General features: G+C 33.7%; 1 protein-coding gene across 1 annotated transcript; it reads right to left on the reverse strand.

The window, feature by feature from the left end:
- Positions 1 to 277: 277 nt before the first annotated feature.
- LOC145256273 (uncharacterized) lies at positions 278 to 18,734 on the reverse strand. Its single transcript, XM_080114954.1, has 4 exons — positions 18,578 to 18,734; positions 11,264 to 11,398; positions 4,321 to 4,389; positions 278 to 485 (listed from the first exon to the last, which is right to left on the reverse strand). The coding sequence occupies exons 1-4, from the start codon at positions 18,659 to 18,661 to the stop codon at positions 387 to 389; spliced, it is 387 nt and encodes a 128-aa protein (XP_079971080.1). The 5' UTR covers positions 18,662 to 18,734; the 3' UTR covers positions 278 to 386.
- Positions 18,735 to 25,304: the final 6,570 nt, after the last annotated feature.

Genomic DNA, 25,304 nt, shown 5'->3' on the forward strand with positions numbered 1-25,304 from the left:
AAAACAAACTTCATGTACAAACATTAGTATCTTGTTTATTTTAAAAACAAACTTCATGTACAAACATTAGTATATTGTTTATTTTAAAAACAAACTTCATGTACAAACATTAGTATCTTGTTTATTTTAAAAACAAACTTCATGTACAAACATTAGTATATTGTTTATTTTAAAAACAAACTTCATGTACAAACATTAGTATATTGTTTATTTTAAAAACAAACTTCATGTACAAACATTAGTATATTGTTTATTTTAAAAACAAACTTCATGTACAAACATTAGTATCTTGTTTATTTTAAAAACAAACTTCATGTACAAATATTTGCCTTTTTGTGCATTTCAGACATTCAAAAAATCAGCAGCATTACGAAAGCATCGTAAATCTACGGCAATGGTAACAGAATTGCACTGCAGTTCAATTTCTCCAGAAGACGTCTCGATGACACAGCAGGGAAATAGACGATGACAGTACATTCTTGAATCTAAATAATAATAATAATAATAATAATAATAATAATAATAATAATAATAATAATAATAATAATAATAATCTAATGCATTACACCCAAATGATGATGTTGACAGACTCTACGTGAAAAGGATAGAAAGCGGGAGAGGTCTGGTCTGCATAGAAGACTATGTTAATGAGACAAAAGAACTAGAAAAATACATAATGACAAAATACTTACAGGATAATTATGGCAGCAAGTGCATTGAAAAAAATCAACAAAACAGAAAACAGAAACAAAGGATAAAACGAGAAAAGAAACATGGGAAGAGAACTAACGGAAAATTCATGAGAATGACAAAAGATGAAAATAACGACAACACCTGTATATGGATGCGAAAAGGACACGTAAACCGAGAAACTGAATCCCTAATAACTGCAGCACAAGATAACTAGATGAGAACCAACTACATTAAAGCAAATATCGACAAAACACAAAAAACAGCAAATGCAGACTCTGTAGACAAAGAGACGAAGCGATAAACCGTATAGCAAGCGAATGCAGCAAACTGGCATAAAAGGAATACAAGAAAAGGCACTACCAAGTGGAAAGGGCAGTGTACTGGGAATCATGCAAACAACTGCATCTCGAACGCACAGACAAATGGTACAAGCATAAGCCGGCAACAGGCCTTGAAAATGAGAATCACAAAATTCTATGTGATATGTCGGATTAAACGAATCCAAGCAAGAAGACCGGATGTCGTGATAATTAACAAGAAAGAAAAGTCATGTCAAATCGTAGACTTTGCTGTCTCAGCTGATTACAAGGTAAATATCAAAGAAAAGGAGAAAAGGAGCAAATACACAGAGCTAGCTAGAGGACTAAAGTGGATTTGCATGATGAAGAAAATCAAGATAATACCTATTGTAGTAGGACCACATGAACAATTCCGAAATGCTTTTAAAAAAGTATGGGAGAAATTGGAATCAGAGGAATTGCTGCAAAAATACAACGGATAACGATAATGAAAGCAGCTGAAATATTAAGAAAACCCCTTGAATGCGGAGATTGATACACAGGAACCACAAACGCCGGCCAGATAAACTGCAGCAGAAAAAAAACATGCAGAAGCGTTACAGGAAACCAAGAACATTGAAGCTGCATAACTATAAGTTCTCCGTCCCCTCCCCATTCCCTCCCATTGCCCTAGAACCCCCCAAAGAGAGATATCAAATAGTCGAAAAGGGTCAAGGAGGATTGAAAGACCGAGGAGAGAGCGCTGACCAGACCTCCACTGGACAAGTGCGAAAGGAACTGGTACCTTGGGGAGGCTAATTACCACTTAAATTCCAGTGGAGACCAATGGCCGCTGCCAACGAGAAATCAATGGTGATAGGGTGTTGCGATAATGCAAATTTATTTGCAAATGTTATCGAAAGAGGTGGAGCGTACTGGACATCTGGTGAGACTTTGTCTCAGCTTCCAATGAACACCACAGGTTGTTTTCAAGCAGAGATGTTTGATGACTTGTATGCAAGCTCCTTATGAGCCAATAATAATAATAATAATAATAATAATAATAATAATAATAATAATAATAATAATAATACTATAATAATGATAATAATACTAACAAAAAAACAAAAATAACAACAACAATAATAATGATGATAATAATAATAATTATAATAAAAACAAAAGCAACAATAATAATAATACTGATGATGATGATGATGATGATAATACTAAGAAAAACAACAACAACAACAACGACAATAATAATAATAACAGCAATGATGATGATGATGATGATGATGATGATGATGATGATGAGAGTATGTATCTGGAGAGATGGAAAAATAGCACATAAAAAAATTTCACGGATTCACGGATCGAAGCTGATTTGATTATGAACAATGCACAAACTATTGGATATAATACTAAAATACTTACTGATGTAGAACCCAAAAGATTCACTGCATGGCGTAAATGATAAACATGGGAAAACTAAAACCCGAGCAGCACAAAATTAAATCGAACAATAAATGTTAAAACAACAACAACATGCTAATTGAGCAATACATGAATATATTTGCAATTGAAGAACAACAATGGAAAACGAAACAAAAGGTTGAAATTTTATTTCCTTAGCTACTGTGTCAATCGTACGCAAGCACTGTGACAACTTTAGACGAGCGGATTGTCATTGTTAAACGTGGATGAATCGAAAAAGTAAATTCGAAACGAGGAAAAGAAAGAATAAAAGAAAAAAATCCTCTCCTAAAAAGAGCAGAAAATATAGGACAACTCACATTTACGGACCTTACAAAAACATTGTCAAAACAAGTGAAAAAACTTCAGACGAGCGGCTTGCCGTTTTTACTCAGGAACTAGTGTCGACAAACAACAATGCTGGAATCAGAAGGAACGTACTTACTAACCTTGAAAACGTACCCAATCGCATCTTATATAAAACTGCAGCAGATTGCCAAAACGTTGTAAGCGAGGGAAGCGATTCTTAATCATAGATGGATCGCAAATGTAAATTATGATTCCAAACAAGTAAAAAAAAAGGATACATTACATTTTCAATATAAAGAAAAAATTACTCTCCTGAAACAAAATAAAAAAAAAAATATTCAAACACATTTTCAGTAAAAAGAAAAAGAATTACTCCCAATGAAAAAGAGAAGAAAGCATATGCCAACTCATATTTTCAATTAAAAATAGAATTAGACAAGATACAGCGATAAATCAGACGAAAATTTACGCAAGCAATAGTAAAGATACTAAAAATCCAGTTAAATTACTGTTTGGCATCATGTGTGGTAATTCTATTATACATTTGCATACGTGAAAGAGATTTAACAAACTGACTCTGCAGAAAACACAAAAGCCAGCTCGCACTGTTACTGGCAATAAATTAATGTTATTGTCAGATTATTTTTACCAGTAAACTTAAAAGGTACAATTAAAAAAAGTGAAATTTTTCGCACTAAAAATTTAAATAAATTATTTGGGACGGACTGGATGGCATTTATCACACAACACTTTTAAGCAGAAAGTAAGTTGGAAAAGGTCCAAGAAACGAAAACATATCATACAAAATCCTTTCGAAATCAAGCTGTTTATGAAATCAACCAAAGCCTTAACAAATAAAGGAACGTGCTGAAAACAAAAAAAAAACACAAAAGAATAACACATATAATTTGAATCGATGTTAAGATATCACATGAACAATTAAAAAGTGATGAGAAAATAAAAGCTTTACATACTTAGAAACACAAACAGAAAAAAAAAATTGGAGCATAAAAAATATCAAAAAACCTGATTCGATTATGCAAGTCTCGAATATTTCGGTTTCTTTGTATAAACGAGGAAATTGTGCATATCATACACAAACAGTTAAAACACGCCATTCAGACGACACTAGCGACATGTTACCCGTAGAGAAAGAGCCGATTGACGCAATCTTTTAGACTTTCGATCTCAACCCGCCCCTACCAACAACATAACAGACAAGATCGAGCAAAAAGAGTCAATTCACCGATTCAATAACTCGCAACACGAAGCAGAAAAAATATGAACACATTTTTACGGTGCAAAGAGACTTTGAAATGGAAGTGCTGTGGGAACTAACTGCATATGAAATCGCCTAACGGCATGAATATACCAAGATTTAGAGTCACTCGTAATACGCCATATAGGAATTAAGTACTACAACTCTTTTTATATAAATAAAATCTCTATACGAGTTTATCTTACTGACATTTTCGGTCACAACGCACCCCCACACATGTATATATATATATATATATATATATATATATATATATATAATTTAAAAAAATATTTCATTACTTACTTGTTGTGGATACATTACAAACCGGGGACGTGCTAGAACTGTCACGGCATAGTTCATTCCAGCAACCACCTATAAATATAAACAATTAATATATATATATATATATATATATATATATATATATATATATATATATACTAGCAGGACCCATTAACCAATTGTTGTTCGTGGCCAATCCCTAACGTCCTAATATAAAGAACGGATTTTGGAATATACACTCTCAACCTCCTCATGTAAAAACTGCGTAGAGAATATACACGCCCAACCTCGCCATGGTAAGAAAGGATTTCGAAATAGACAACCCATTTTATGATGAGGTTGTCAAAGTATTTGGCGCAAATTTAACCTTGATAATAGATGTACGCATACTCACACGTAAAGATCCCCCCCCCAAAAAAAATTGGGGACTGGCAGTATCGTGTGGAGAGAAGCAGACTTGTTTATCGCGCGTGTGTACAACAGTGAATTACAGTGCACAATGCATGACATTATATCTCGAAACTACATGTCTCCGCCAAAGGTAAAAAGATTTCCTATTCACCAGAGTCTAAAATCTATAAAAGTCGTAATTTTAAAGGAATTCTGCAGGTGGAGCTAAGGTAAAAAATTACTAAAAAAGGCTAATGTCTGAGCAGTGTCGATAATACGTCCTGAAAAGAGAAGTATACAAAAACAAATATAGTAAACAAAATAAATACATATAACAAATAAGTGTATCCGTAGGTAATGTAATGAAGGGTAAATCTGTACTTTAGCTGCGTAAATTATTTGCCAGAAATCATAATTATAAGAAACTATTTATGTTTACATAAAACACTGGCGTAAATTTAGTCAAACACAATTAACAAAAATGAAAATTTTTTGGATTTATTTCAGACTTTGAGTGTAATAATGAATTTTATATAGTAGATATGTGTTTTTTCTGATTTGTTTATCAACAAACAAATCATCTAGATTTAAATTGTCAATAATAAAAAAAAGGAAGAAAAATAGTATCACCCTCGCCCTCTTAAAAACAAAAGAAAACAAAACCAAAACAGAAAATAGAATCGTGTAAGGGTTGCAAACACGCTCCAAAATCGAAAAGTAATAATAATATTTTTTCCTTATCACCCCAATCAAGGCCCGGTGCCAATTTCATGTGAGATACTATGTATTAAGCTGAGTAGCAAGATGTCTGTTTACATTGCACATTTTTTAATGTTACTATCGAGTGGACTCGCCATACTCTCTCTCTCTTTATATATATATATATATATATATATATATATATATATATATATATATATATATATGTATATATATATAACTACTTCATTTATTCACATAAATTTAATATACGAAAGTATAGATTTATGCGTAAACTTTAAGTATTTACTTCAAAAGTGCTCAATACGTAGGTAGAGCTAGTTAGTAATTTATAAAATATATATGGCGATTAAGCTACACTGAATATTCTGCGTTTCATCCAACTATAGGATTCGTCAGGCTTATGCGCGAATTCTGTGGTTGCTTCTTGTTTTTATATATGTTGAGGATTTCTAGTTGGCCAATCAGCTTTCTAGTATCCACCGCGCCCCTTCCTATCAGCCAATGGGCATCCATTTTATCAAACAAAGGATCTGTTTTAGAACTAGGTTAGTGGTTTTAGGTAGACGTTATCCTTTTTTATACATATAAATATACCTATGTGTACACACATACATGCACATATACATATATATATCTATTATTAAATCTAACGTAAAAACTGTTAACTTTCTCGATATAACTCTCAACCTCTCCCATAACTCATATGAAGCTTATACTAAAGACAATACTTACCCACTCTATATACACCCAGTATCGAACCACCTAAAACATATCATTAAATATGTCCCTGCATGTATCGAAAAAAACTTAGTACTAATTCCTCTAAATTTGAAATATTCAACAAACATAAAACATTTTATGAAAATGCCCTTAAAGAAAGAGGCCACCCAAACACTATCTTTAATTACATTGAACCTAATCCAGCTAATACCCCAAACAAGAAAAATAGGTCCAGAAAAATAATCTGGTCCAACCCCCCTTCAATATTATGATAAAAACGAAACTAGGCAAATAATTCTGTCAACTAATAAACAACCCTTTTCCATCCAATCACACACTACACAAAATATTTAATAAAAACACAATTAAGCTTAGCTACAGCTGTACTGATAACCTAGAACAAATAATCAAGAAAGACAATAGGAAAATACTTAACAAAGATAAAACACAAATAACACTAGCAGAAATAATTGTAACTGCACCCACAAATCCCAATGCCCACTTAATCAGCAATGTCTACAAACAGAAGTAGTATATAAAGCCCAATTGCACCTGAGGAAAACCCAAACGACAAAAATATTATATTGGCTTGGCAGGTACCTCCTTTAAAGATAGGTTTAGAGTACACAAATGCTCCTTCACAACCCCCAACCACCCTAACAAAACCTCACTAACCTCCCAGTATCTAGATCTAATCTTAAATAACCTTACACCAACCATTACCTTGGAAATCCTTAAAAAAATCTAACGCCTGCCTGAACGAAAAACTCTTTATATTCAGTTTTAAAGATAGAGAAAAATTACTAAACAGAAAAAAAATGAAACCACTATAAACTGCCGGCATTACAAATCCCATTTCCTAGGCAATTATACACCCTTCTGAAACATCCCTCAAACAACATCCTTTTAGACGCGTTGAATAATACACACACTACATCCATCTACCACATAATCCAATTACTGTAACATCAACATAACCAAATCCCTTTACTGCACCCCCATACCCTAAATTACCTTACCACTCTACACATTCGTCTACCCATAAATCGTACTAATCCCCCACTCACTAATTACTACTAAAACTCCCACATTTATATGGGGTACATATGTTGCCATTTGTATGGATATATGTATGTATATATATATATATATATATATATATATATATATATATGTACTTTTTTGTAGATATACCATAAATACTATTATCTTTAACGCACCTACCTACTTGTCTGTACACGTGCATGTATCTTTATGTGTATATGTATATGTATGTACGGACATGATTCGATCTATGTATATATCCCTATGTATATTTATGTATATCTTTCTATGTACGCGCGCATAGATATATGTGTTCATGGCGCGTGTGTATATGCATGCGTATATATTTGTATATCTATGTCTATCTGCGCATGCATGTATATGCGTGCATCTGGATGTTAGTGTCTGTATGTGTATATGTATCTATATGTATGCATGGCTGATCGTATATATGCAGGTGTAGCTATATCTGGATTTATATGCACATGTGTTTGTATGTGTATATATGCCTATAACCACAATACACTTGACACTGAAAATAAAGTTAAGCATAACCACTGCCCAAAGCACAATCTTAGGAGCCCACCCCCTATATATGTGACTTTAATCTTTAACCTTTAAACCTTTATACTCCACTCTAATTTTTTTCATAGACACTATAAATTAATCCCTATCCAATGAGCAAAGCAAATCAATACAGACCCCTAAATATTAAACCAACAACATGTATCTTGAACATATCTTACAATACGTCTACATCGCATTATAAAGTACACCCCCTTATTTAGTAATCCTTTATTTGTTTATTTATTTATTTATCTACCCTAATTATACTTTACTTACTTCGTATAAATATGCACGCCTCTATGTATATATATATGTATATGTCTATATATGTGTGTATATTTGTACTCTTTTTCATATATGCATATGTGCCTATGTGCTGGCATGATTGGATCTATATCCTTAGGTGTGTGTATATATATATGCTTTTATGTGCGCGTATATGAATATATGTGCTCATGGGTCGTGTGTATATACATGAATGTATATTGGTATGTCTATATCTATGTGCACATGTATGTGTTTGCGTACATCTGGGTGGTAATGTCTGTATATATGTGTGTATCTATGGGTATGCATCGCTGAACGTATGTATACAGGTATAGCTATATCTGAGTTTAAATGCATGTACGTGTATGTATGTATACGCCGATATCCACAATACATTTAACACTGAAAATAAAGTTAAACATGACCACTGCCTAAAGCACCATATTTGGGAGCCCATCCCATATATATATATATATATATATATATATATATATATATATATATATATGAACTTAACGAGTCGTCTACCTAACTTCGTATTATTAACTAAACTCATGTATTTACTTATTTATTATTATTATTATTATTATTATTATTATTATTATTATTATTATTATTATTATTTATCCTAACTTTACTTTATTTGCTTGGTGTGGGTGTACACATGTCTATGTATATATACATACATACATATATATATGTGTGTGTGTGTGTGTGTCTATATCTGTGTGTTTGTGGTTTTATAAATATGTATATTCATGTAATTGTATATACCTATATATGGGCGCATGTGTGTGTGTATTTGTGTGTATCTATGTGTACATGTATGTATATGTACACATACTTCTTACTGGAGATCTACATCTCAACGTGCATGTATGTGCGTGCGTGTCTGTGTGTGCATATGTATGTAAGTGCATATGTGTCTACGTGTATATGTGAGTATGTATGTATTATGGAGGTTGTGTGTGTATGTCTGCAAATGGATGCAGGTATGTCTGCATATACATTGTTTGTATGTATGCGTGTGCGTGTGTGTCTGTGTGTCTGTAGAAATGTACATATGTATGTGTGTGTATGTATGCGTATTTGCGCGTGCGTTAGCGCATTATTAATCCTTAACTACCTAAAACCTGAAATAAACAAGTCGACTACGAAATAAATTTTAATTGGAAACATGTACCTCTCTCTCTCTCTCTCTCTCTCTCTCTCTCTCTCTCTCTCTCTCTCTCCCTCATCTACTTCATAGACCGGGCTGAACAAGCAAAAAGCAATCAAATTTAAAACCTAAAAGTTGAAACTCCTTCCCCCTCCTTCCCTTACACCCTCTACTTTCTCTTTACCATCCTCTCTCCCCCTCCCCTCTCTATATCCATATATCTCCACGCACGCCTACCTGAATATGCTACCCCCACACAAAATACTATCTAATATATTTTAACCTTCAAAACTGAAATATTGTCGATACCGGTCTCCACCCCCTCTCTTTTCTTTCTCCTTTTTTCATATTTCTTCTAAAACACTTCTTCCAAATACTAACAACCATTCCTGTAAGGTCTGACTAGGCTGTGGGATGGTAAACACGGTCCAACATCCGAAACATATATAACCAAACAGATAAAACGGTAATAAAAAAAATAAAACATATATATATGACAACATTTTATATTCGAAATTACAACATCTTGACTATCTTACGGTTTATTTTTGTAACTATTCTGACATGCAAAATTCTTGACAGAATTGCACGTGTTTCGCAGTGTAGAACAATTCCTGTAATTATTTTTTGAATTTATTCCTCCGTTATCTCATCAGAAAAAAGGAACTTACCAACTTTAGAAGGAAATAAAGGAACATGAACATGATTACAAAATCCGCAAGTTGGAAAAGAGGTTGCCGTTGTTTTTCAATGTGTTCCGCCATCTTTTAATTGTAATTGAGATTCGTCAACTATAAATTCACGTAATCAATAAATCGTATTCATATTGCCATATATTAACATGAAAATATATTACATTATTTTTTATTGATAATGATTTTATATTTATTTATTTAGATAATATTGAATAACGGTTACATCTATAATGCATTTATGTTTATTTTTATCCGAAACTATTTTTTAAATCGGATCAAGAACTTTGCATGGATATAAATTTATTTTATTACATATATCAACAATTTTATCAAATTCATTTATAAGTTTAAACAAATTTCTTTTATTGGCAATTAATTAGTGTTGATTAACAATTTTTAACATTAGTATGACAAACGCACAGCCAGGGCCTAAATTTTATGTTTCTGGGGCGATGTTTCATCTGGAATCTGTACAGCAGTGTTCTTTATTTCAAAAGTAATAGCAGTGGTTTAAAATACATTTATTATTAACAGGTGATCTATTGTTACCAATATATTCCGGACATCTGAATATGAACATCCGGCAGTAAAATTAGCCCGACTTGATACAGAACGTTCTCGACGTCTCTCCCGACGATATCTCGAAATAAATCTCGTCTCCCTCGTGAGCGTTCTCTTTCTTTTTTATAGTTCTTTTTTCACATCCGCTTTATGTTACGCACTTTCCTCAATTTGATTGGTTGGTTGTTTTTGTTTTACGGCATATCAACCATTTTCAGGTTATTTAATGCCGAATCCGGTGATTTTGAAAAATTTTTGATAGAATATATTTGTTTGTTGCAAGTCAGTTTCTATTTAACCCATAGTTGGGACCCTAACAGATACTACCACTCACGATCAGAGTAGACCTGGGAGCAATGACAATTAAAGGTTGGCTCCACACTCCCCAGAGCCCGCAAGCTTGGGCCTTACCATCGGATATAGTTTAAGGTCATATCCAGGACTCCCATTAAGGGACTTTTACCCTCTGTAGGGGGGGGGGCAGTCGGCGTATTCTAATGCCCCACCGACAGGGCCGCTTTCCTCAATCAAGCATCAATAGAAGGGAGCAAACACGTAGAGAAAGCTCCGCCCCTTCTATTCAGTAGCACTCTAAGTCAAGCGAAAATCACCAGTTGCCTTAGAACGAAAATGGGATGATGGAGATAGCAAAACTAACCCAAATCATCTGCGAATGTGGAGACAATGATCATGTGATGTACGTCTGTCTTCTCTGCCTATCATTGTCTAATTGGCGTAACTTGTGAGATCTTAAACAGTGAAAAAACAATGACAATATCTACGTTAATATTAGGAAACTCTCGTATGATCGCATGCTCTAAAGAAAAAAAGTGTTTACCTGTGATTTCGCGTGAACCACATCAATGATATCCATAACAGTAAACTCTGGAACAATCTCCGGCATGTCCTTCACCAATTCCTGGACGGTTGGATTGTTAACGCTAATATTTTGCCAGCCACCAAAAGGGGGTTGCTTAAAATAAAAGATGTAGAATGTAGAGATATATTAGAAAATAAACTAAATAAGCAAATATTTATTATATCTATATAATCATAAAATTATGTGAACCTTGCTTGAATCTTATCTTCGACGATCGGCCATTCAATCTTTAAAAAAGGGATGACAGGTGAATTTATATATATATATATATATATATATATATATATATATATATATATTATACAAGAGCAAATAATTAAAACATGTTAAAAACATTTTGAAAAAGAGTTAAAAACATATCTAATCTGAAAAGGAAACACTTATTAAGTGGATAGTCCTTAATCCGCGGTGTTTCCAAAAAATACTTTCCTTCTCATCAGAGGGTAAGTATTAGCAAACTGTGGGATCGGATTTTGCATACAAAAGTATTTGATGAAACTACAACTAAGTCAAAGATCATACTTGATAACAATAAGTGAAGCAGAGGGAATATGGTGAAGAAAAAGGTAATTTCACTTTTTTTTTCTTCCTTTTAAGATTGTAATGCTGGGTATGGGGCAGCCAAACCAGCTGCCAACATTGCCCCGCTTTTTTATGAAATCAACTGAGAGTTCTTTTTAGTATCCTCGCTGTTCCCTTAAGTGTAATTGCCTGAATCTCTTTTGCACTTGGTTCTCCAGGAATATTAGTTAGGTAGGACTTCAGGTTCTTCATGGATAGTCTGGTGAAAGGTAAAGTATCACATGACGGTAAAATCCAGAAATGTAAATCCGAGTAAGTTAATTAAATTTCCATATATATATATATATATATATATATATATATGTGTGTGTGTGTGTGTGTGTGTGTGTGTGTGTGTGCGTATGGGCGTGGCTCAGTGGCTAAGGAATAAAGGTTAAAAGTCCTATGGTTTGGTTTCGATTCTTACTAATAGCACACAAGTCATATATATATATATATATATATATATATATATATATATATATATACATATATATATTATTTTTAAAGCAATAATCTCTCTACATACATGTTTCGGAACGCAACATGCAATTCCGTAGATTACATTTAAAAAATAATAAAGAAAAAATATTACTTGTTTACGTTCAAATAAATATATGGGCGATTTCCTAAGAAACACGACCTTCAAGGAGAAGACGCTTAATTTATCATATCATCGTTTAAAAAAAAATCTACGTACATATATATATATATATATATATATATATATATATATATATATATATAGTTTCGATTTTACTGTTCTATACTAAGTTTAATATAATTGATAGTGAATTGTCACTGTAATAACAAATACATTATCTACATAAATATAATATTCAAGCATACATTACAACCGAGCAACGTTTGGCAGTCTGTTAATAATATATAATTATCTCACACTAAAGTAATATCATATAAATAAATCAATATATTTGTCTCGCGATCTCTTAGTCTCTGCTTTTCCCCCTCTATATCTCACGATATACATACATATATATATATATATATATATATATATATATATATATTTATATACATATATATGTGCATATATACACATATATATGTATAAATATATGTACATACACTGTGGACATGTCATATATGACATATATATGTCATATTGCAGTGAAGTCAATATATATATATATATATATATATATATATATATAATTTAAGGTTGCTATTTTCCAAAGCTAGGGTGACCAGTAAAATATAACGAGGTTCATACAAGAGTGCTCAATACAGAAGTAGAGCAGGTTAAATTTGTCTTTATACAAGTAGTAGTTTGTTGCTACACAGTCATGAGTATGTTTCGGTCTAATAGTATTTACTAACAAGAGACCTCACCAGGCAACAACCCTTATTTTTTAAAATAAGGGTTGTTGCCTGATGACTGTGTAGCAACAAACTTCTGCTTATGTAAAGACACACATATATATATATATATATATAATAAATATAAGTGTATAATTAAATATTCATAAGATTGCATGTAAATAAATAATAATTAACGCAACGACATTATTTAGTTTAATATACTTTTATTTAAACGTACCCAAGACGTGTGAATTTACATATCTCGGATTCTTTGATTTTTTTAGCATCCTGTGATAATTATCTGTCAAATATCACATTCTGAAAGTATTAAAAAAAAGGTTTTAGTTATCATGATTTCCCAGTTGGATGTTAAAACATGCCAGATTTGAATTAAATTCGTTTCATCGTCATTTAGGAGCATCGAAGGTAGAAAAGCGGAACTTAAACTTCTATTGTTTTAAATTATACGTATTGTTTTTAGAATTATAGTAATTTTAATCTAATCTTAGTGGATAGAAAGAACATTTTCTTTGAGAATCAATATTATCCGTTCTAGCAGGCTTTCATTCTAGTTGATATTGAGAACTTATGTCACTATATCGTGGTGCCATGGTTTTGGTTGTTGCTTACGCATCCTTCCCCTGCCTGGCCAGGTGGTGATTTGGTCGTAGGCGGAGGAATACACAGAAATGCAGCCCCATAATTCCCTTTCTTATATCGGCCTCTTTTGTCCGGACCGTCATGAGGTGAGCACGCATATTTCTGACTCTCCGTAAATGAAGAGGGCACACTCTCACCTCTCAACACTAGTTAAGTGTAGTAAGTTTAAGTAACGGTGAAAAACACTTGCAAATTCTACGTAGAAATGTTGTAATATATGTTGTATAGATTTAATGTTTTCCATAAATGCCACCTGAGTGATCTTAAGAGAATGATGGAGTTACAAACTAACAGTCATCATCTCATGTATTTCCTCTTGATACTCAGGCCCTAATGATTGACCCATCTTCGCATCATACTGGGATCGTTTCTAAGACTTCTGACCATATCTTTATCGTTGGGATATCGTTTATTTCCCCGGGGAGCTAGTTGCGTTCCCAGGACGTTCTTCAACAAAATACTATAAACTATTTCCGCTCCATCTCAAAAAACCTCTTCGATGAAGCCCTAGAAGTTGCATCTCTCCCCTCTGATATATAGCCAAATGAAATAGAAATATCAGAAAATATAGGAAACCTGTTTTCATTAGCCAGAGCCAGCAGTAGACCAAAATGAATTAAGCCGAATCCTTTGATCTCTGGATGTGCACTCTGGCTTTCCTTAATCATTTTCATAGAACTTTATTTTTAGGCAAACTCAACATTGTTTTATTGCGTCTACTTTATTGAGATTTTTCCAAATAACCCATTTGTTCATATTATATTTATATCTATTTTTATTATTTTCTCCCTTCCTTACCTAAAGTCGACTTCAATTCTAACAACAGTATCTATCACTGATTTTCTGTCCATTGAAATTATTTGTAATGAATTAAGTTATTACACTTGAGTTTGTAATAATTAAAAAACACACAGACATAGACACACACAGCCACACGCATATATATGTATATGTATGTGTGTATACATACTCATATACCACCTTATAATATGGCCATATAACCCTTATTATATATATATATATATATATATATATATATATATATATAACCTCCTTAAAAATGCTCTTAGTCATCATTAGTGCATATTACCCTTGGTCCACACTTGTAATTTTTTTTTAAAAACTGCAAATTTAAGCTAAAGTAAAAGTAACTGTTTACACAACCTATACCTCATTTGGTTAGCCTTTTATTCCTCTATAATTTTACCTCTTCATATTTGACTTTAATTGGAATATTCTAATGTTCACATCAATTTAAAAAAATAACTTCAATTTGAGGAGGCAAAAAGAAAGTCCGCCGCAACAAATTCGTTCATAATCAGCTTAAATTATCGCCCCTAAATCAGTTTAAAATATCTACCAATAGGCAACTAAACATTTCGAATCGTAATTTTTGTTGTTGCAGGTTATACAACATAATATTTTGTCCATATGCCACAAATTCTTAGTGATCGTCAGGAGCTCATAAATCTCCACCTTTCCGGTTTATCCAATCGTGAAATCGGTCGCAGATTGAAATGTGATGAGAAAACAGCACAAAAGACTTGCAAAAGTACCAAAACACCGGCAGTATTCGTGATACCCCTAAATCTGGTTGTACTAGAATTACTTCTAGCAGGAAAGACAGTGATATCAAGATCCGCAGCCTAAGAAACAGTGCAATCTTGTTAAAAACTGCTCACTTTCTACTGTCAAGGACATATTAAAGGAATTTAATTTACGAAGATATGTTGCAAGGTGCAAGCCAATGATTTCTGTAAAGAACAAAAAGCGCCGCCTGGACTTCGTCACATGCAATGAAGTTCATGACCCTTCATATTGGTAAAAATGCTTTTTGGCGACGAAAGCAAGTTCAATAGGTTAGTCAGTGATGGTAGGCAGTACGTCCGTCGGAGGAAAAACGAAGAATGTAATCCTAGGTGCTCAGTTTCAACGCTGCAAGGTGGTGGACGTTCAGTTTTGGTGTGGGGCATTATATGTACTAATGATTCAGGGCTTATAGTTCGCTTGCAAGGTCGAATTAATTCGACCAAGTACAATAATATGTTGACTGAGCATTTTATACCTTACTTTGGTCGGAATTTGGATGATAATCCCATCTTCATGCAGGATAATGCTCCCATTCACACAGCTAGCAATGTCAAGAGGTTCCTGCAAGAGCATGATATTCCGTGTTTCAATTGACCTGCACAATCTCTAGACCTCAATCCTATCGAAAACGTATGGCATTACATCAAGCAACAGCTACGCAATGGTAAAATTTCGAATTTGGAAGAACTTTGGACAAAAATTAAAGAAAAGTGAGATGTCTTTTCCCAGGAGTATGGCTGCAGTCTAATTCAATAAATTCCCAACAGATTGCAGGCTGTTAAATTGCAGAAGGGCTATGCTACTTAATATTAACTAGTTCATCGTGTTCCTGTTGTATTTGTGTTGCATTAATGTCCCAAAGTTACATTTAAATGACAATTTTCGATTGTGCAGACTTTCTTTTTGCCTCCTCAATTTGAAGTCATTTTTTAAAATTGACGTGACCACTAGAATATTTCAATTAAAAGTCAAATATGAACAGGTAAAATTATAGAAGAATAAAAAGCCAAAAAAATGAGGTATAGTTTGTTTAAACAGTTACTTTACCTTTATCTTGAATTTGTAGTTTTTGAAAAAAATTACAAGTGCGGACTTTATCTCTCTCTCTCTCTCTCTCTCTCTCTCTATATATATATATATATATATATATATATATATATAACTATTTCATTTATTCACATAAATTTACTATACGAAAGTATAGATTTATGCGTAAACTGTAAGTATTTACTTCAAAAGTGTTCAATACGTAGGTAGAGCTAGTTAGTAATTTATATATAAGCCTGACGAATCCTATAGTTGGATGAAACGCAGAATATTCAGTGTAGCTTAATCGCCATATATATTTTATAAATTACTATATATATATATATATATATATATATATATATATATATATATATATATATATACATATATATATATATTACGTAGATTTTTGTTGTTGATTTTTAAACGATATTAAGATTAGCGTCTCCACTTTTGAGATCGTTTGTTTTTTTAGAAAGTTACCCAATTTTTATTTGGACATAAAAAAAACGGTATTTAATTATTTATTTACTTATTATTGTTTAAAACAGTAATCTATAGACATACATGTTTCGGGGCCCAACCCCTTTTCAGCGTATATATATATATATATATATATATATATATATATATATATATATATATAGAGAGAGAGAGAGAGAGAGAGAGAGAGAGAGCCTCCTTAGAAATGTCCTAAGACATTCGTGAATAGTACTATGGTCTTCTCGCCCCCTACACACACACACACACACACACACACACACACACACACACACACACACACACACACACACACATATATATATATAATACTAGCAGTTAAGTGAAGGTTTGTGTGGCCATATGTACTGTTCATAACTTTTTTTTTTTACATAGGCATCACCACATTATCAAGGCCAAGAGGCCACTCAAGGATAAGGGTTAAAGAGTGTACATTAGAAATTGGACAATATAGTAATCATTAGTAATGAAAATTTGGTAAATTTGATAAATTATATGGAACGGCTCATCAAGAACTTATTTACGTTAGACTTAAAGACAACCATATTGTAGTCAACCGGAAAGCAGGAAAACGGAAGACAATTCCACAGGCGTGCAGTTCTAAGAAAGAAGCTGTGTTCATGGAATCTACGTTTAGGTTTAGGCACAGATAAAGAGTGGGGGGAATTATTGATAGTGTTTACAGCTAGACGAGTGTTTCTTGTGAAAGTTTTGCGAGGGGGGACCATAGATTGAAGCTCAGTTGAGCACTTTCCATGAAAATAACGATACATCAGAGACAAACTCGCAACATCTCTTCTGTGAGATAGAGGTTGCAAGGAAGAGAAAAGGACATCTCCTACGAGGCTACGAAGTCTATTTTGAACTCTATCAAGGCAGGCCAAGTCCTTTCTAACAGCCCCTGCCCAGATGTGGCAACAGTATTACATCCTTGGACGTACCTGGCTCTTATATAGATAGAGAATAGCATCAGCAGTGAGATATCTACAGAATCGATAGAAAGATCCCACCATTTTTCCAGCGGCCTTGGCAGCAGATTTGATGTACGTGTTCCATTTAAGATCAGGAGTAATGGTCAAGCCAAGAAGCTTGTCAATGCCCTATGTTTAATCCATATCCAAGTAACTTACATTTAAATTTCTAGAGGTAAGATCCAAAATTGGCGGAGGAGTTTGGTAGACTTTCTCAATGTCTAATCGTTGAACTTTTACTTATATATATATATATATATATATATATATATATATATATATATATATATATATATATATATATATATATGACTACTTAATGTAATCGCATACATTAATATACGAAGGTATAATTTTATGGGTAATTTTTCAGGATTTACTTCAACAGTGCTCAATACTTAGGTAAAGCAAGGTTGTAAGTTATGAAAATATATGTGGCAATTAAGCTACACAGAATATTCCGCGTTTCATTCTCCCGAGAATTCGTCAGATAAGCCTGACAAATTCTCACGCGTATGAAACGCGGAATATCGTAGAGAAGTAGAAGGCATGGTCCAATCTTGGAAAAAAAAATTAAAACAAATTATCATACTTATACATATATATTTAGTAAGTTTTGAAAAGAAAAATATCATACCTGTGGCGTAGGAATGCAGTTGACACATGGTAAGAAATATATGACGGCTACAAATGCGAACACGAATAGTGTATGAGATGCCATGGCGGAGGAGTAAGAAAAATCTTCGTCTTATCTGTGGAGACACTTTATCTACGCTTATATATATGTGTGTTGTTACAGGAACGGGACAAAGGGAGGTAACCGCGTCGAAAAAAAAGATAAAGCTACGCCTAATGAGGTAGATAGGTGAAACAGAGGCTGCTTTGTTATTTGGTGTTCAAGGGCGTAACCTGCGAAGCAGTTTTGCGCGAACACGATTTATTTAAATGTTGGTGCAGATTTTACAAAGCATATCGGTACTGGTCCGTGTGCGCGTATAATTCAAACAAAGATGACAAAGACACGAAAAGACAGGATGATCGAGATGTACATATTTAATGTATTTATCTCCCTTTGTCTCCCTTTCATTCCTTGCGGACAAAAGGTGAAGGTTATTTGATAAGAGCTATGATGATCTTTCAAAAGTGCCAAGTAATCTCGCCTGAACGAGCGTTTGTTTAGATTTTTATGCATATGCAATTCGATGCCAAGAATATAGATGCATGCCCGGGTATATCTAGCACGTACATCCGGGTAATTATTGTTCGAAAAAACAAAAACAAAGCAAAAACAAAACAAAACAAAAAATAAAAAACAAAGAGAAAACAAGAGCACACGTTTATTTCTCTCTTTTTTTCACTCCTCTCTCTCCATTAATTTCTTTATATATATATATATATATATATATATATATATATATATATATATATATACACAAGTAGATGACCATTTATTAAGGCCCGAGGGCAACTCGAGGATAACTGTTAAATAGTGGGCGGTGGTCACCGGCATATGATCAAAGGGAACGTTAGTGGTAATAATTGGGTATGACATGATTAATTAAGAGGACTGTTACACAAGAACTTATTTACATTAAACTTGAAGACGGCCATGTTGTAGTCAGGCGGAAAGCAGGCCAGCGGAACAGAATCGCTCAGGTGGGCAGATCTAAATTAGTTTTGTTTGGATTTAGGCACGGTTAGAGAGTGGGAGAAATTGCTGGTAGTGGCTGTATCTAGTCGAGTGTTGCTTGTGAGGTTTGATAACGCGGATTATAGATTGAAGCTCGGACGAGCACTTGCCATGAAAATGACGATAGAGTGTAGATATGATCGCAACGTCACTTCTGTTGAAAAAAGTTGCAAGAAAGTGAAAAGTGCATCCCCTACTAGATTTCGAAGCTGGTTTTGAACTCTGTCAAGTAAGATTAGGTGCTCCAAGCGGCTCCTATTCAGATGTAGCAATAGTACTCCATCCTGAAACGTACTTGGTTCTCATACAGGTAGGGGGTTGCATCTACTTGAGCGGTAGAATGATCCAACTATTTGTCCGGCAGTCTTGGCAACGGATTTGAGTTATGTATTCCATGTTAATTTATTTTTTTATTTCGGACTATTAGTCTCATCTTTATTAGTTGTTGTTTTTTTAAATCATTTTATTGGTTTGTTTATTCACAACGTTTCAGCCAACTATTCCCCTGGCCTTCATCAGGTGGTAACCACGACGGATAGGAACTTCGAATTTCCTACTGCATTCTCAGCCATCACTGCCATCCTTAGTTGTTGTCGTCTCACCACATTTTGCCCAAGTAAACCTCTGGCACGCTTTGGGTGGGATTGAAACCGCTATCTTCAGACAATGCTCATCTGGAACCGTAGAGATTCAGCTTCTCTATCAACTGCGCCATGGGCACCGAAGGGCGATGAAGGTTGGATTTTTTGATCTTATAAATCACCGTTTATTTATTATCTGATCTTCCATAGTCGGGTCCGTACCGATTGGTATATATATATATATATATATATATATATATATATATATTGCTGGTAGTGGCTGTATCTAGTCGAGTGTTGCTTGTGAGGTTTGATAACGCGGATTATAGATTGAAGCTCGGACGAGCACTTGCCATGAAAATGACGATAGAGTGTAGACAGGATCGCAACGTCACTTCTGTATATATATATATATATATATATATATATATATATATATATATATATATATATATATATATATATATTGCAATTAGGAAAGGAAGACTTTTATGATTCATGATTAAAAGTAAATTTGTATATATACAAATATATATATATATATATATCTTCTCTCCAAAAAGGTGGGAATGAAGGGGAAGCAGGAGAGGAAAGAAAAAAAAATGGGGAGCCAGCTGACCGGTTTCGACCCTCGCTTCTCAAAGCTGTATCGAGGGAATTAATTTTAAAATAAAGAATGAAAGCGATTAAAATAGCGTTTTATTAAATTTACAGGGGGGGGAAAAAAGTGGGAAAACGATTAAAATAAAACGACGTTATGGACGAATACCCTAGAGATTAATCACGTTCAACCCCAGGAGGCATTCCCTTTGCTTGCAAAGAAAAGGTTTCCTGAGTCGAACGTGAATGGTCTCCAAGATCTTAAGATGGTATAATGAATGAGCACGACTAATAATGGTAAAAGAGTCCGTGCTAAAGTTTTTCTGCACAAGACGGGTTTTTAAGCAAATGGTCAGTAATTGAAGACCCGTATGTGTTAGTAACGACATCAGTTGCCCGGTAGGTTCCATTCCTAATTTTACTGGGTACATGTTGTTGAATTCTTCCATCTAATGTTAATGTCGTTCGACCCAAGTAGTTGGAACCGCAACCACATTTAAAATTGTAAATAACATTACTTTTATGGTGGGGGGGTAAAACGTCTTTTCGAGAAGATGGAAATAAAGTTCTCGTAGAGAAAACAACACGCACATTGGCAGCAAAATAACATCCATGAACTGCTGAACTTATTTGTTTGGCAAATTTCTCACTTACTCTACCTAACCAACGCAGGCGAAGATAAATTGGCCATTTGGCTACTATATTCTCTTTCATTCGAGAGAATTCGGCCAATTTCTTTTGAATAGTTGACCTAATCACATCAAGGGGTACCCATTTTTGGATAGAGTATCCGTAATTCTTTTCAATTCCTCATCTAATTTTGATTTGGAACAAATCATAAGGGCACGATGTGTTAGGGTCCAAATTAGATTTATCTTACGTTTTCTGGGACAAAATGAATCCCAACGAGTGTACAAACCTGTAAACGTTGGTTTACGGTATATAGATGTTTGGTAACTAGATGGCGTTTTTGTTACCAATACATCAAGGAAGGCTATAGTTGAATTGCTCTCTCCCTCATAGGTGTACTTTAACGCAGGATGCATTCCATTGAGTAAGGAGAAAAAGGTGTTAGCTTCCGTTTGGTTATTAAATAAACAGAATGTGTCATCAACATATCGGAAGTACACCAATGGCTTTATGGGTCCAGATAATAAGCGCTCTTCATGGAACCCAACAAAAATATTTGCCATGGTCGGTCCAAGTACTGACCCCATGGCAACACCATCTTTTTGCCGGTACATAATATTGTTGAAACTAAATTCCACAGATGTAGTGGCAAGTTTCATAAGTTCAATAAAGATGTGTTCAGGAATAGGAGGCGGTGATATCCGGCCACGATATAGAAAATCTGCACAAATATCTATAGTTTCCAAAACAGGGACACAAGTAAAAAGGTTGCTAATATCATAGGAGCACATAAATCTATTAACAATCTTAGACTTTTTAATAAAATCAGCAAAATAAAATGAATCTTTAAGACCATATTTACTATAATATTGTGAAACAGGTTGTAAAATGTCAAAGATCCATTTTGAGACCTTGTGTTGCGATGACCCTACCATGGAGAGAATGGGCCTTAATGGGATATCCGCTTTATGGGTTTTAGGAAGACCATATAGCCTTGGGCGGATAGATCCAGAGGGTCTTATCTCACTAGATACGTTCTTCGGAAGTACACCATTTTTGACCCACTTGACCAGTTTCTTTTGAAATTTGGTTTCCAAGGAGGCGGTTGAATCATGAGTTGTGACAGGGCCCAATTTTTCAAATTTGTCTTTATCATCTAGTATTATCGACATTTTGTCAACATACTCATGATGGTTCAATATAACCACCCCTGACCCTTTATCTGGTCTAGTAATAACTAATGATGGGTCTTGTCGCAGAGTTTTCATAACAGCCAAATGCTCCTTGCGCCATTTAAACTCAGAATGCGACACTGGTGTACTGGCATAACTGTGAGCAAGGTCATTCAATTTTGCCTTGAGATCCCTAGTTTTAGTTTCAGAGACTGGTGCAAGTCTCTCCGCTTGGGCATTTAGGATTTCAAACTCCGAAAACACCTCTTCTCGTTTGACACCGGGCACCGGAATACAAAAATCCAACCCATGATCAAGTACCATTAATTCTGAAGGCGACAAGTCATGGGAAGATAAATTCAGTACGTTACGTCCAATATTTGGGTTAGTAGTACACCCAAATTTTTTATATATTAAGTGTTGCAATTTGTTATTTGATTTAAGAACTAATTTTTTGATATCTCGTTCTTGTAAAATTGCAACATATCGTGCAAAGCGAACTTTATAAAAACACGAAAGAGTGCTCACAACTTCCTTCCATAATTGAACATTTTCACTCTTATATTTTTCTAAATTCAATGCTAGTTTATCCAAAAAATTATGGATAAACGCATTCTCGATTTTTTGTCCAGGTTGCAAATTCGCTTTTTTTATTTTAAATAAAATAAACGAAGGACACACATTATTATTGACACAAGAATGTAAGAATGTTATATTATCTTGCGTCGATCTAATTTTACTTTTACTTTTTAAAATAGAGTTTAATTTCTTAATTAAACTCGAACTGTATCTCGTCTTCAAATATTTCATGATGTTTTTAGAGATACAAAATTTAAATATTGCAATTAGGAAAGGAAGACTTTTATGATTCATGATTAAAAGTAAATTTGTATATATACAAATATATATATATATCTTCTCTCCAAAAAGGTGGGAATGAAGGGGAAGCAGGAGAGGAAAGAAAAAAAAATGGGGAGCCAGCTGACCGGTTTCGACCCTCGCTTCTCAAAGCTGTATCGAGGGAATTAATTTTAAAATAAAGAATGAAAGCGATTAAAATAGCGTTTTATTAAATTTACAGGGACAAAAAAAAAAAAAAAGTGGGAAAACGATTAAAATAAAACGACGTTATGGACGAATACCCTAGAGATTAATCACGTTCAACCCCAGGAGGCATTCCCTTTGCTTGCAAAGAGAAGGTTTCCTGAGTCGAACGTGAATGGTCTCCAAGATCTTAAGATGGTATAATGAATGAGCACGACTAATAATGGTAAAAGAGTCCGTGCTAAAGTTTGCTGCACAAGACGGGTTTTAAGCAAATGATCAGTAATTGAAGACCCGTATGTGTTAGTAACGACATCAGTTGCCCGGTAGGTTCCATTCCTAATTCTACTGGGTACATGTTGTTGAATTCTTCCATCTAATGTTAATGTCGTTCGACCCAAGTAGTTGGCACCGCAACCACATTTAAAATTGTAAATAACATTACTTTTATGGGGGGGGGGGTAAACGTCTTTTCCCTGTAAATTTAATAAAACGCTATTTTAATCGCTTTCATTCTTTATTTTGGAGAGAAGATATATATATATATATATATATATATTTGTATATATACAAATTTACTTTTAATCATGAGTCATAAATGTCTTCCTTTCCTAATTGCAATATTTAAATTTTGTATCTCTAAAAATATATATATATATATTGTTCCTTAATTGGAATTCATTTTTGAGAAGAGCATTATATGTTAATTTATTTTTATTTCGGACTATTAGTCTCATCTTTATTAGTTTTATTTTTTTTAAAATTTTTTTATTGGTTTGTTTAAAAAAAAACAACTAATAAAGATGAGACTAATAGTCCGAAATAAAAATAAATTAACATATAATGCTCATCTCAAAAATGAATTCCAATTAAGGAATAATATATATATTATGTATTCCACTTCGGATAAAAAAGCTTGTCTAAACATGGTGCGTCTTCAAGACGACAACTATTGATTTCAATTGGGGCCCAGATGAGATCAGTGCGTTGGTGATGGAAAGAGAGAAGCTTAGTTTTACATGCGTTAAAATTAACTAGCCACCTTTTTCTCCATTGCACCACGTGCCCAAGATAAAAAAAGAAGGAAGAAGGAATCAGAGAGATCATTGGTTTCCTTTGCTATAGATGGCAGTGTTGTTAGCATAAATGTCTTGGGACGATCTAAAACATTTTATTTGGGAAATCATTGATGAAACTCAGGAAGAGAGTTGGGTCCAGGATGAAAGCTTAGGGGGCGCCTTCCTTAATACTATGAGCGTTTGGTTTCTGACTACCGACGAATACACTTATAAATAAAGGGTTTAATAATTTAAAGGACATATTCATCTCTTCCGTAGCTGGAAATCTTGTGAAGTAGATCGATTCCTATACTTTATCAAAAGCTTTTTATAGGTCAAGAGCAATTTCTTCAAAAACGAAATTAGTAAGCACATTGAATTTAGATCTAGCAGAACAGAAACCATATTGAGTATCACTAGAGTAGTTTTTTTTTTGCTAAGAGTCGACTACTTCTTCCAGCAACGTACTCACGACGCACTGGAAACTAATTGGTTTGTACTGAGAAGCAGTTTACTGATCTCCAGAAATTTTAAATATGGGGCAGACTGCTGGAGTTTTCTAGCGTGTTGGAAAGTATTTCTCCTTAAG

The sequence above is a fragment of the Euprymna scolopes genome, chromosome 32 (assembly GCF_053919585.1).
Source record: "Euprymna scolopes isolate OS-2025 chromosome 32, ASM5391958v1, whole genome shotgun sequence".
In the NCBI taxonomy this organism is placed as follows: Eukaryota; Metazoa; Mollusca; class Cephalopoda; order Sepiida; family Sepiolidae; genus Euprymna; species Euprymna scolopes.